Source organism: Ruditapes philippinarum, unplaced genomic scaffold (assembly GCF_026571515.1).
Source record: "Ruditapes philippinarum isolate M1 unplaced genomic scaffold, ASM2657151v2 ctg4157_1_1_1_1, whole genome shotgun sequence".
NCBI lineage: Eukaryota > Metazoa > Mollusca > Bivalvia > Venerida > Veneridae > Ruditapes > Ruditapes philippinarum.
Window position 1 is genome coordinate 62,272 of NW_026857621.1, and position 14,771 is coordinate 77,042.

Sequence of the window (14,771 nt, forward strand, 5' to 3'; positions counted from 1 at the left end):
CATCAATTCCACTAGATCTGAAGGAACCAACATTTAAAGAAGTGACAAGTGTTGTTATGAAGGCCCGGTCATGTTCAGCTCCTGGACCGAGTGGCATTTCCTACAAAGTTTATAAGAAGTGCCCCAAGCTTCTGAGACGTCTCTGGCAACTGTTGAAAGTGGTATGGAGGAAGGGAACAGTTCCAGACTGCTGGAAACAAGCCGAAGGTTGCTTTGTGCCCAAGGAGAAACATCAACACCTCAGTCCAAAAGGGAGGAATACCCGGTTTCTCGGGGTGCGCAGCTGCTTCATGAGGCCAGGATCAACCACAAAGATCTCAGTGTCATTTGGTTAGATCTTGCGAACGCCTATGGATCGATCCCACACCAACTGATCTTGGAAGCTCTGCACCACTACCACATCCCGGATCATGCCACAAAACTCATCCAGAGTTACTTCAGCAACATTCACCTGAGGTTCTCTTGTGAACAGTTCACAACAGACTGGATTGAGCTACAGAAAGGCATTGTGACTGGATGTACCATCTCTGTTATACTGTTTGTGATGGGCATGAACATCATCATCAAGGCAGCAGAGGTGGAAATACGACGCAAAGACTAACTATGGTATCCGCCTACCATCCAACCGTGGGTTTATGGACGACATGACCGTCACGACGGAAACTCACATCCAAGCACGATGGGTACTCACGGCACTAGAGGAAACAGCGACATGGGCCCGAATGCAGTTCAAGCCAGCCAAGTCACGAAGCCTGGTGATTAAGAAAGGAAAGGTCACGGAAAGATTCAAGATGACCATACAGGGAGAGGACATCCCATCCCTGTCCAACAATCCAGTCAAGTGCTTGGGAAAGTGGTTCGACACCTCACTATCAGACAAGAGCAGTCAAGCCCGTCTTCAACAACAGGCGGAGGAGGGGTTGAGAAGAATAGACAAGTGCGATCTTCCGGGGAAATTCAAGGCTTGGGTGTACCAACACAATCTACTACCCAGACTCGTTTGGCCAATGATGGTTAACGATATTCCAACCAGTACAGTAGAGAAGCTGGAGCGGACTGTCAGCAAGCACCTAAGAAGATGGTTAGGCCTGCCTCCATCCTTCACCAACATAGGTCTCTACAGCAAGACAGCAAAGCTACAGATGCCCATCAACTCTATTGTAGAGGAATTCAAAGTTGCTAAGACCAGACTTCTGCTAACGCTGAGAGATTCCAAAGACGAGAAGATCAGCGGCGCTGGCATCGAGGTTAGGACTGGGCGAAAGTGGTCAGTGAGTCGTGCGGTGGAGCTTGCAGAGAGCAGTCTCAAGCACCAAGACATTGTGGGTATGACAAACATAGGAAAAGAAGGACTAGGCACCAGGAAGCACCAAAGATGGGAGACTTCAACACAGCAGGAAAGAAGATCCCTAGTACAGACCGAGATCAGGAAAGAAGCAGAGCAGGAAAGAATGTCAAGGGCAGTCCAGCTAGGACCACAGGGAAACTGGACAAGATGGCAGGTTCCAGAAAGGAAATTATCCTGGCAAGAGATCTGGCAGTACGAGCCACTCAGACTGAGTTTCCTGCTTCGTTCTATCTACGACATGCTCCCATCTCCTACCAACCTGTACCAGTGGAAGTTGATTGACGACCCGGCATGTCCATTGTGTGTGGTTCACTAGGATCACTCAAACATGTACTCTCATCATGCCCCACAGCCCTATCTCAGGGGCGCTACAGATGGCGTCATGACCAGGTCCTGTCTGAGGTAGCCCATGTCCTTGAGACCGAAAGGAAGAAAGAGAGACCGAGGCCAAACCAGAACCGCTACATCGGGTTCCTGAAGGAGGGAGAACAAGTACCCAAGTCAGCCCCAGCATCGACCGGAATCCTGAATGAATCCAGGTCATGGGAAATGAAGGCTGACCTAAAGGAACAACTACAGTTCCCCCAGGAAATCGCCCAGACTACCCTCCGGCCAGACATTGTGATATTGTCCAGGAATCCTAAACGAGTGGTGCTGGTTGAGCTGACAGTCCCATGGGAGGAACGCATTGAAGAATCCCACGAGCTCAAGAGGTCCAAGTACGAAGACTTGGCCCAATCCTGCAAGTCCAACGGCTGGAACACTCAGGTCTTCCCGATTGAGGTCGGATGTCGTGGCTTCCCATCACAATCAGTGTGGAGGATGCTCGGAGAATTGGGCATCAAAGGAGCGGCACGAAAGCGCACAGTCCATGCTCTGGGGAGAACAGCCGAAAGAGCGTCCAGTTGGCTATGGATGCTCCGTAGCAAACATGAGTGGCAGCCAAGGTAGACGGGGTAGGGCCTGATCAACCCTACTTGCTCCACCATCCCGAGGGTGTCCCGAGTGTAAATGGAGCGAAACACCTGCAGACGGATGGTAACTCGGCTGATGACGTCTACCTTCAGCAGGACATCTGTTATTCAACTCAATATCTTTGGTCAGTCCTAAAAATCGAAGCAATAAGACATCTTGTATTACACAATTTAACACACCGGTTTAACATGTACACAATGCATATCCATGTTCATTGTTTTGTTTAACGAAACAAAATATTACTTAAATTACACTAATATAAGTAGATCAAGACACTAATCCTAAAGTTCTACATGCAGCATGCAAGCCAACATTGAAGGGGTTCTACATGTACAAAATGTACTTCGCAAAATCCTCATTTTTGGGCTTATGTTCTCATTTTATTATAAAATATGACACGGCTTTAATTACTGTAACAAATAGTATCTGTACTGTTTTAATGTACAATGACGTTACACGCATTCTTCATGATAAAATTGATACACATGTACAATGTATTTCATAGTCAGAAGAATCTTGTTCATCCTCAAAATACATCACTGCCATGGTACCTTCATATCCAAGTTTTTTTTAGTCCCCTACCGGTTTAACCAGAGGGGACTTTAGGTTTATCCTCCGTCCGTCCGCCTGTCCGTCCTTCCGTCCGTCAGTCAGTCAGTCCGTTCACAAAACTGGATTCCGTGATAACGCAAAAGTACTAAAAATATTTTTATTAAACTTGATAAATGGATAGATGGCAGTCTGGAAATTAAGTACGTGATTTTCTTTTCTTCCTATGTTGAAAACTTTTGTTGCTATGGCAACAAATAGGCTTAAAATATGGCAAATATTACAATATTTGTCATTACTCAAAAATAGTGAAAACATTTTTATGAAACTAAAAATATATGTTTCTGATCATCAACCTCATCATTATGTGACAAGGTTTACAACTGTAACTGTAGCAAAAAATGTTTCAGAAATACCCCCTTGAACTTAATATTTTCATGAAAAAAATGATGATTTTTTTTATAACTTCTTTATTTCAAACTCCCACATCATAATAATATGACAAGGGTTATAAATCTAGCGTCCATATTTCTAGAATTATCTCCTCCTTAAACTTTGAATTTTTCTTACTCATTCTTTAACTTTCTTATTTCTCCATGGATTTACTTCAAATTTAAAAAAAGACATTGATTATCAAGACATCCTTCATATGTGATTAGATTTTTAAAACATGGGTTTCCGTGATTTTTTTCATTTCAACTTGAAATTTACTTGAATTGTTCTTTTAATTTTCTTCTTTGTTACTATAAATGTTTTTTTTTTCACTTTTCTTTTTTGTGACTATAAATGGTATCTTCGTTAAACTTGAGATAATTGTTCTTTGTTATACTCACATCATGTATGACAATGTTCATAAGTCTAGCATCTTTATTTTATTATCTATTATTTTGATTATCTATTCTATAAACATAATTAGGGAAGCATTAACATATTACTTAGATACAGACATACATATATGAAGATTTAAGTTTATTCATGTCATTCATTCATTCGTTCATTCATTCATTCATTCATTCATTCATTCATTCATTCATTCATTCATTCATTCATTCATTCATTCATTCAATGACATAATTCAATGACCAATGGTCTTTCAGAATGTTGCTGGGGTTCTAACCGGTAGGGAACTTATGGATTGCCGGCAATACTATGATAATTGCTTGTTTTAGATGGGTGCATTTGGTAACCCTAAAACCACACACCCCTCACACTGTTGGTCCATTTTCGCCAATAACATTTGAGCCGCGACATGACAAAACCAACATAGTGAGTTTGCGACAAGCATTAATCCAGACCAGCCTGCGCATTCGTGCAGTCTGATCAGGATCCATACTGTTCGCTATCAATTTCTCTACTTGTTATAAAGTTGGTAAGCGAACAGCATGGATCCTGATCAGACTGCGCGGATGCGCAGGCTGGTCTGGATCCATGCTGGTCGCAAACCCATTATGTTGGTTTTGTCGTGACGCGAGCTCAATTTTGATCCTTTCATGAATGTGAAGAAGCTATATGAAGCTGCTTACGGAAGGCCATTGTTGTACTGGTGTGATGAATTATATCTTAAATAATGCAAGGAGTTAGGCGGAGGGCGGGGGTGAGGGGCACCTGAGATCTTCCTCATCAGTAAAAGCCGGGAAGTCGCCAGATATTCTTTATTAACAGTGTTGGTATGATGTGAAATTTAGTATTTTATTTACTCTGGCTTTTTTCTTGTCTTACAGTAATTCTTAGAAATCATTGTTTCTATTTGTATTGCACTGATGTTTGTAAATTACAGTTATACAGCATAATTATCAGCACGGTGAGACAGACAGACAGGTTTGATTTAGCATGAGCATGTAGACCGAATCGATGAAATCGATGATTACGAATATGAAATATATGTATACATGTATTTATAGATGACAAATAAACAATGTTGAGCTCAATGTCTCTTTTATTAACACAAATTTCACTTTTTCTAAATGGTTAAATAGCGATAACAATTACAAAACTTTATTAAAATATATTAACTGATGTAAGACGTTGGGCCAGCAACTTAAAGTCTATCAAAGCATAATGGTAAGTGTTAAAAATAAGTTTATATTACAGCTATGTATTGATCTTTGCAAGCAAAATTTATCAATGTTATATCTTTATTGCTTCTTTTTTTAATTGTTTAACTTATAGTTAGCATGAATGCATTTCTACATGTAGGGTATGCACTTTAATGTTTATTTCTTTCCTGAAAATTAAACAGTGAAAATAAAATATAATCTACACTTTCAATCTAGATTTCTCTGCTCTTACACCATTTGATGATGACGTCATCCGTCTTTCAGCTTTTTAACTGCACATTTTGACGAAATTCTATCCTTTACTATATATATGTCACCTTTGATAAAATATTTATGTTGAAGAATGAGAACATAAAGACATGCAATGTTGTGTTGTATTCTAGATAATTGTCTTTCAAGAATGTTATTTTGGTCGCTTTTTCTACCATTCTGAACGGCGGTTTCTCTTCTTCTTTCCCTTGGATCGTCGTTCCGAAGGCTGAACCTTTTCATCATCTTTGCAATACATGAGGAACGCAAACACTATCATCAGCAGCTGAAAGAGGAAATTACACCGTTTAACGTACTTGTTTGTTAAGGATTATGCGATATCAAAACATGCATGCATGTTTTATCATGTGAAACAGCCCTTACTTCCTCATTTTGTAATATCAGTTGCAACTTTTTCGTACCAATTAAACCAAACCAAAATGTACCAGTATGTCTGAATACAGAAAATAAATGTATGCTTCAATCCCCTATTGATATTAAATAAAAATGATGGGTGCTATTTATTCTGTATTTAAATTCATGAGCAATACAAAATCTATGACGAATGTGATTTATTGACCCCGCTATTAAAAAAGACTTTATTCATTTTTTTATTGAACATTAGCAAAATGTTACCGGAAACACTTTAAATTTTGGTTTGACAAAATCTAAAAAAAAAAAAAAAAATATTACCCATGTGTGAATAAATGGGTACTAATATCAAATGGCTTACTGATCTAACAGGAAGTGACGTTGGAGAAAACGATTCAATGCAAGTTAATAAATCTTTGTCATTTAATTGTAATTATGATTGTATTTTACCTGGAAGCCAAGTATTGCTGTGACGCCTAAATAAGTGTAAGTTGTGTTCTCTTCGATCAGAACTCTCCATATCTCGTCAACACATCCCTTAAAAGACAAATTTTATATCATATAAAATAACACATGTCTCTCAGGGTAACAGTGCATATAAACATCCCGAGAACTCAATTAACACCCGAGGCGAACCAATATTTTAATATAATTTTTCCACTACATAATTATAGCATAATTATCAGAATTTATTTTGACCAGGGGAGAGAACTAGAATTTTCTTAAGTCTGTATGGATTACTCGCCCTTGGAGAATATTGCAAACAATTTTTAACCGGAAGTATGATAGATTGAAATTACATCATCATGCGACGTAACATTAGGCACTTTTTTCAATGCACTTTTGTATTAAACCTATGATCGGTGGGTATAAATTAGACTCTTCTTTGTTTGATGAATTATCTTTATTGTCAGAGTAGATCAGTAGAGTATATTTTTATCTTTTGAATATTCAATATTCTAATTTAGATCATGCGGATACTTTGTTGAAATTGTTGTGCTCCGCGTCATGTCCGTTGGTTTGTGCACAATCGAAGTCATTTTTAACTTTTGGTAATTGTTTGCAGCAGGATACGGGAGTTTTCCAATCGGCATTGCCCTCACCAAACCATTCACTGTCTCCTCGCTTAAAGTCTTCATAGTTTTCTAGTCCACAACACTGGAACTGCAATACAAGTGTAACCACCATAATCAATACACAAGGTTAGCTTTTAAAAAAGCTAGTAGCGACTCGGTTCGTAATTTTTTTTCCAGGGGTGCGTTTAAATGTAAAAATGACAGTTCTGTTAGCTGAAGAGACTTCAGCGAACATCAAAATAAAAGTGACATAAAGTTATGGAAGCCAGTTTCACTCAGTTTAACAAAGAGGAATATGAGTATATATGAAGATGCATGTAAACAGATAGAATGAAGTCCCTATGTCTATGCACATTTACTATATGGCCTTTTGACCTTGACCAAATAAATGTTAGATAGGTAGAATTCATAAAGATGTCTCTTTATACGAAGTTAAGTTGTAATATAATATTTAGTATTGGAATGAGTGACAGACACAAGTCCTAAAGTAAACACAAGTTGTCAAATAATTCAGCCAGAAAAGCCGGGATCCTATTAAAAATATAGGGATCCCGGGAATTAACCAGTCTTAGATGCTTTTCAGATAAGCAAGGATCCTATTAAAACATATAGGGATCCCGGGAATTGACCAGTTCAAGAATATAGTTTTCAGAAAAGCCGGGATCGTATTAAAGTATAAAGAGATCCAAGGAATTGGCCAGTTCAAGAATATAGTTTTCAGAAAAGCTGGGATCGCATTAAAACATAAAGGGATCCCGGGATTTGACCAATTCAAGAATGTAGTCTTTGATTTTTCCAATTAATTAGGCATATAAGTATAGTGATTTTTAAGTTTGTTGATAAATAGCTCTAAATATATTTATATCCAAAGTTTAATTAATTTAACGTTCATTACATACAATAAAAAAAACTTAACGTTTAATGGCCTTTCATTACGACAATAATCAACACAAATATAGTTTATAAGTTTTTCCTCTATATCTTATACGATCCCGGATCCCGGCCAGTCCGGGCGTCCCGGATCCCGGCCAGTAAATATATACACTAAATACCGGAAAGGATAAAATGACCGGAAAAAAAGGAAAAAGAAAAAATGCACAGAACCAGGTGTACACTTATGTTAATTAACCAAACGAAAACTTACTACAGAGGAACAGGTGAAATCGCTAAATCAAAAGTCAGTGTTAATATGATTTATTGAAAAGAATTCATGAAAACAAACATTTTTAATCGTCATAATATCTTTGCGCTCAAAACAATACTTGCTGCTTTTTAAATATGGCGTGAAAATTGAAGGTTTTTTGACGCTATGTAAGATTAAATTTGATTGGCTAAATAATTTTGGATCCTAGCCCTGATAGATGAATTTTTATAGAAAGCTGGAAGCCAAGCTTCGATTAAATTTTTGGATGTATTCGGACTTTTAGGTTGTTTCTCAGTAAAATCCTAACGTAATACCGGCTCGCCGTGGCGAGCCGGCAATCAAGCGGACCGTCAGATAACGTTCTGATAGTTGAAGTCAAATCATAAAAAACAACTGACAAAACAACTGACAAAACAAAGGCAATAACATGTGATAGCATGATAAACTCCTTTCAGCTAAAATGTCAGTCATAATATGCCCATTTATGTATAGCTTATTGAGCTGCAAATAAAATGGCACCATTTTCTCGGCATGAAATAATTTCCTTATACCATTTTTTGAGAGTTGCGGAGGGAGAGAAAACTAACATTGGATGTTTAGTTCTATTTGAAAGGTCTCTAGTATCGTCAAATGGCTTTTAAAAGTACATATGCACCTTAAACTGGGTACAGTTCGCTCTAGTGTTAGGTGGTCAGAATTAAAGCTACTCCGGCTTTTTTCCCTTTTATAGAGGATGTTGAATAAGTGTAGATTCAATACTAAATTCATCGATGCAAAAAAGAAAACCTTTCAACATTGACGCGCTTATAATTCAATGCTTGAACACTAATATTTGACGCGCGTTTCTCATCATATTTTAATTACGTATATCACGTACAACGTCAAACAACATGTGTCGAAGCGGCGCAAAAAAAATGTCCTGTTCTGTTTTGTGATTTTAAGTACATATACGTGTAACATAATTATATGAATGTAACGTCTATCAAATCTTGATTGTTCAAACAAGCTTGTTCATGTTTCTTTGAAGCTGTATATAACATCTCTATGTAGTTTCATAAAACTGTACGGGCCACATTCTGCAATTTCCAAGGTCCGCACCATAAAATAGTCCAGGATGATTACTGCGCGGCAAAGGCTGGGCGGACCCTAATTTGGAGAATACAAACGATATATTACGATATAGAAAATTAACGGAAAGAAAAGAAACATACCTCTTGCATAACGAAAGTCCAAGCTAATGATTCCACATTAGTTCCATTTAATCCTTTGTAATTCTTCAACAGGTTCTTGAGGGGCTTTTTCATGGCATCCTTTAGCTATAATAAAAGATAAACATGAGCGAGCAAAATATAGAAAGTTCGAGTCTTCGGTAAACTGTTCTTATAAAAGTCCCATTTAAGGTCAAGGTCAAACATCTACATTTACATATTAGGTAGTAATTTATTTGAAACAAAACTCTAGTATCACGTTCTCTTCAGATTTTTAGATGGTATTGCTCTGTAATTATGCATATAACCTTGAATATTTGAGCCGCGTCATGACAAAACCAACATAATGCGTTTGCGACCAGCATGGATCCAGACCAGCCTGCGCATCCGCGCAGTCTGATCAGGATCCATGCTGTTCGCTTACAAACCCTATTACAAGTAGAGAAACTGATAGCGACCAGCATGAAACCTGATCAGATTGCGCGGATGCGCAGGCTGGTCTGGATCAATGCTGGTCGCAAACGCATTACGTTGGTTTTGTCATGATGCGGCTCATTTATATCGGCTTGTAATACGCACCACAGCCGTGTAGCCAAACAGGAAGACAACAAAGACAATCTGACCGAGGACCAACACGAGTAGAATCACAGCATACTGAAAATAATGAAAAGTATAACGTGTACAATAAAGGTTTAAACAGATTACAACAACAACAACAACAACAACAAAAGAACAAAAATTAACAACAACAAAAATAAAACTCTTTTATGATGTTAAATTCACATATCGTCGGATTTTGTTTATTATATTTCATGTATTTAGCACTAATATGGCGAATTCTACTTTGCACAAATTTGGCAATCAAAGGCATTCTAAATGTGATAATGTATTTATTGTGTCACATATAGAATTGCAAAATTTATCGGACGGTACTTTTCAATAATGCTTTCACTTCTCCTGGGAACGTCTTTAAATGGCACTAAATAACAGAACAGAACAGAATTTTATTTTGGATTTGGACATAGTACATCATCACTGCAATATAAATATACAAAATGTAAAGATGTCACGTTTCTATTTAACAAATAATAAAGGATTAAATATATAGTATTCAATTTCATGTAAAGCTGGAGAATGAACATTAATGGATTAAGGGAATATTATTATCACTTATAGAACAATTTGCTAAGCAGAGTATAAGCATATTTGATACAACAAATCAATTGAAGTTTGAGTATAAATTTTAACAAAATATCAAAATTCAGTTGTTAGAACTAATAAAAATGTTCCAGATTTTAATCGATTCTCTCAAATATTTAGCTAGATTAGTAAGTATAGTTTTGTTTTTAGAAGAAATCAGTTCAATAAATTTACACATTGATGGTCTTTTGTAATAATATCGTTTCACATATTGTTTCCTTATGTCAACATAGGACCACTTAAGCCTGCCGTACTTATATATAACACAGTGAAAAAGTATAAGTATATAAAATATATCTTACTAATATAAGCATGCATTTGATGTTACAGCAGGCCCCACATGATCCGAGGAAGGAAATGACAAGTAGAACAACGCCCATCACGATGAGCAATGTGGCTACGGTACCAAATATCTCTCCTAAATCAAAGTTGTCCACCGAGAAGTCTGAAAGAACAAACCACAACATCTGCGTTATTTGTAAAATGAATATACATGTAAATGTTACAACAGTGATATTATTTTAACATGTAACCGTCTTTTTTAAATATCTATAATTTAGCTGCCACTGATTGATACTTCCTTATAGCATTGGGTAGCCGATATTGTCATAGTGAATGGACTAGTCTACTCCAGGTAATTTGAAAGACAGGTATAGGCTCCCAAACGGTACAGTAACCATGTGAAGCAGATGTTTGTAATGTCAAGACATGGCATACACTAGCAAGAAAAGATGAAGTGATTTATTCACTGTATATATTTTAAGTTTGAATTGTGCGTTATTTAGAAAAAAAAGAACTTGAATAAGAAAATATACCATTCATTCCAAAGCATATGTGGATGCAAGAAATAAACTTAAAATATTAAAGACTCGATAATTCATTGGACGGCAGTAGTTTTATTACTTCTTTTAACGTCATCCCCCCAGCACCGGCTTACCACTGCGTTGGAAAAACCAAGGCCACTTACCATTTTCATCAAATGCCCCCTGCGCACTTTCCTGAATCTTTTTAAGTACTGGGTCAGTGTACTTGTTGAGAGTATCGCCGCCAAATTTCACAATGCACCCGACAGTTATTAGTGACAAAGACACCATCTAAGACCATTAAAATGGGGAAAAAAAAAACATAGTTACATGTTATATAATACTGCAAGTTTGTAATATTGATTTTTATTGGGTAATCATGCTTTTTATTTTATTTAAAACCACAGATGACGTAGGTTGATTTTTTACTTTCTTGTTAAATAAAGCAATATTGCATAATAATAAATTTTAACAGGTTTCCTATAGTTACGATCGTGTGTAAAACTGTTTGCTATATAACCATTGCCTTACGGTTCGGGTTATATAAGATATATACTTTCAATTGTTTATACTTCTGTAAAAACGGCTTAACCAAAGTTATTTTGAACAATTTAATACAAACAATTCAGAAATAATTGTTTCAAACGCAACCAATATTTATCTGCTATAGCTAGGTAATGACTTATGACTAGTAAACAACAAGGCAATACAATTTCAGGGGCGTCCGTGGCCGAGTGGTTATGGTCGTTGACTTCAAACCCTCTGTGGGTTCGAATCCCGACAGGGACTTTGGATTCTTTCATGTGAGGAAGCTATCCAGCTAGCTTACGGAACGTCGGTGGTTCTACTCAGGTACCCGTTCGTGCCTGAAATATGCACGGAAAAGCACCTGAGGTCTTCCTGCACCAGTAAAGCTGGAACGTCGCGATATGACCTATTCTGTGTCGATGTGACGTAAAACTCAAAACAAACAAACAAACAATACAATTTCAAATGATTAAATGTTCTTTTTTAAGGTAATTCCACTCTTGCAAATGAAACAAACGGACTTTTTTTGAAAAATTCAGTCCATCGTTTTTATAAAACGATTTTATCTACCTTAGTGTTTGAAACAATTCTTTAGTATTTCAAATGAATCGTTACATTTTTTTTTCTTTTGTAAAATGGCCAGGCTATTAATCAGTGTATGATAAACAATAGTTTTTAATAATAATAATAATAATAATAATAATAATAATAATAATAATAATAATAATAATAATAATAATAATAATAACAGTAATAAACAGTCACATCTACACTGTATGACTTGAGAATTAAACTTATAGAATTCTGTTTTATCTTAACCATACAACTTAACGTTACAATTTCGGGTGTGTATTGTTTGGTTTTATTAACCTGTCAATTACATACTGATTACACGGTCGATGCACACAGTATATTAATCTTCGGTAGATGTTCGGTAAGTTCCGTGAGATGTACGCTGTACGATGGAATTTAATTTAATTTGTATCTCTAAACTAAGTGTACACAGCGTTATAACGCAATAGTGTAAATCACGAGTTTATAATCCAAGTGCCTCACGTGTTTTAAGTTCATGTTTTTTTCTTATTAATACTTTCAACATTATTGAATCTATATATGAATATTTTATGTTGTTCATTTTTTTATTATGTTTTACTTAATTTTGTTATGTATATTCTCTTTTTAAATAACATGTTTTTTAAGAATTCATGTTTAAAATTAAAACGGATTAAAATTATTAAATGTCTTGTCAATGCCGTAAAACACTACAAATCTGTTCCATTAAAATATACTGCAACAATAAAGAAAGAGTACTAAAACAAAGGCAACAGTAAGGATCGAACCACAGGCATTCTCTTTACCGACTGTCCTATTGTGGATTAACGAAAACCTTCGGCTTGACTTTCAATTCATGACTAATATATTCCACATTAATTCTCGTAAACTACACGGACAAAATCGAAGTGGGATCGAATATTTAAATGAGTCCTATGATGTATTCATTATTGACAGGTCAATAAAATCAGACTATAAGAACAATGCATTATAAGAAAATTGAAATTTTATAAACATTTAGTGATTTTATGCACGTTCATATTTTCTACATACTAATTTAGAAATTTATGTGTATCAAATTTTCTTTTCAAAATGCCACCTGAAGGTACATTGTTAGTTCCTTCAAACTTTACTTAGATTTTCACCGCTCTTAAAATCTAAGAAAGCAATTACTGCATTTTGAGACAATAGGTAATTTACCTAAATATGCAGTTTTACTATTAACCAGTTAATAATGATGCTTTTAACCAGTTAAAAAGGAGGTTATTTACTAGTTGAATAGGAGGTTAGTAACCAGTTAAAAAGGAGGTTAGTTACCAGTTAAAAAGGAGATTATCAACCAGTTAAAAAGGAGATTATCAACCAGTTAAAAAGGAGAGATCACGAAAATTTTACTTACCACTAGAACAAGGTTTATTATAACCAACAGAAATCGTCCAATCCCATGAATAAAACCCATTTTCTGAAGTGGTCGTGTTACCTATGTAAAATAATAATGATATTAGATTAAAAACTTTTTATTGAGTCTAATCAGAGATTGAATAATTCATGATATAGATAAACTGTGTCAAGTATAGACTGCTTTGTAATTTTTTCAAAAAAAAAAGTAAAACAGGTAAAATGCAGGACAACTTTTTCTTTCATCTTTATGTTTCTTTGGAAAGTTGTGTAATTTCAAATTAATGGAAATTATATAATAAATATGACGACTAATTATAATAAATTTCACTGAACATATTTATTTTCATGTGAATTTTCATTATATTATACTTTAAATAAACCGCCTGAAGGATAATTATGAATATTCCTTCTTTTTGCGACGGAAAAAAAGATTGGACATTAAACTTACAAGTGTAGAATTTATATCCAATATATTCTAAAACAATAACGCCAGTCAATGTCTTTTCCAATAAAAATTTAATTAAAATTTCACAATTTTATCAGATAATTAAATGGCTGATTAAATATTAAAGTATCAAAATCAAAGCTCGCTTTAAACCTCCAACAGTTATTGCCAAACGAGTGTAGAAGGAAGTCTTGAATAAAAATATCGGTTAAGACATATCCTTTTTAAAGATGAGAGATTTATTTCCATCAAAACAATTTTAGAACAATGGTGGCATTGCATGCTATATAATTATGATCAATATGTTGGTGAACAAAAAGAATGGTTTTATTTTACCATAATCAGATAAGATGTATTGAAATAGCAGTCGGTATCTATCAATTCATTTGTAAATCTGTGCTTTGTTATTTTTTTCCTTTTATGTCCCCTTATTATAACGCCGGCATTGTGAAATCGTAAATGATATATATAGCTTTAATTAAACCATATATTTATCAAAACAAATGTTACACATCTTAGTTGAGGGAAACTTCAGGCATAGAAATTTAAATTATTCTATTTAATGAACCTTTTAACTTATGACAGATAATGAAAATGAAATGCATCTAGATGGTCATGGTGATAAATGCGCCTGCCCCTCAGGTTTGAGCGATAAGTTGCGGACCAGTAAGGCACGCTGACGAGAGTTGAAGAGAAAGCCAGTTACATTTATATAACATCAATGCAAATGACAAACCAAACGAAACGTTGAAATTTCAAATAAATTGCATTATGTAAAAGACAAGATGATAACAAAGGGAAAAAATGAAAAGGGAAACTGAGTGCAAAAAGGCATCCGAATTTTGTTATTTTTAAGTTTTAAAA

At 35.5% G+C, this 14,771-nt stretch overlaps 2 protein-coding genes across 3 annotated transcripts; one reads left to right on the forward strand and one right to left on the reverse strand.

The window, feature by feature from the left end:
* Positions 1-644: 644 nt before the first annotated feature.
* LOC132750375 (uncharacterized) lies at positions 645-2,299 on the forward strand. Its single transcript, XM_060740343.1, has 2 exons — positions 645-1,650; positions 1,701-2,299. The coding sequence occupies exons 1-2, from the start codon at positions 645-647 to the stop codon at positions 2,297-2,299; spliced, it is 1,605 nt and encodes a 534-aa protein (XP_060596326.1).
* A 2,491-nt stretch (positions 2,300-4,790) lies between these two features.
* Positions 4,791-14,100, reverse strand: LOC132750373 (tetraspanin-18-like). 2 transcript variants are annotated; one of them, XM_060740339.1, is made up of 9 exons: positions 13,911-14,100; positions 13,461-13,541; positions 11,146-11,272; positions 10,481-10,623; positions 9,558-9,632; positions 8,982-9,086; positions 6,532-6,714; positions 6,001-6,087; positions 4,791-5,464 (listed from the first exon to the last, which is right to left on the reverse strand). In XM_060740339.1, the coding sequence occupies exons 2-9, from the start codon at positions 13,518-13,520 to the stop codon at positions 5,351-5,353; spliced, it is 894 nt and encodes a 297-aa protein (XP_060596322.1). In that variant the 5' UTR covers positions 13,521-13,541; positions 13,911-14,100; the 3' UTR covers positions 4,791-5,350. The 2 variants fall into 2 exon arrangements, with proteins under 2 accessions (XP_060596322.1, XP_060596323.1); XM_060740340.1 differs by lacking the exon at positions 13,911-14,100 and adding an exon at positions 13,832-13,881.
* Between the last annotated feature and the right edge of the window lie 671 nt (positions 14,101-14,771).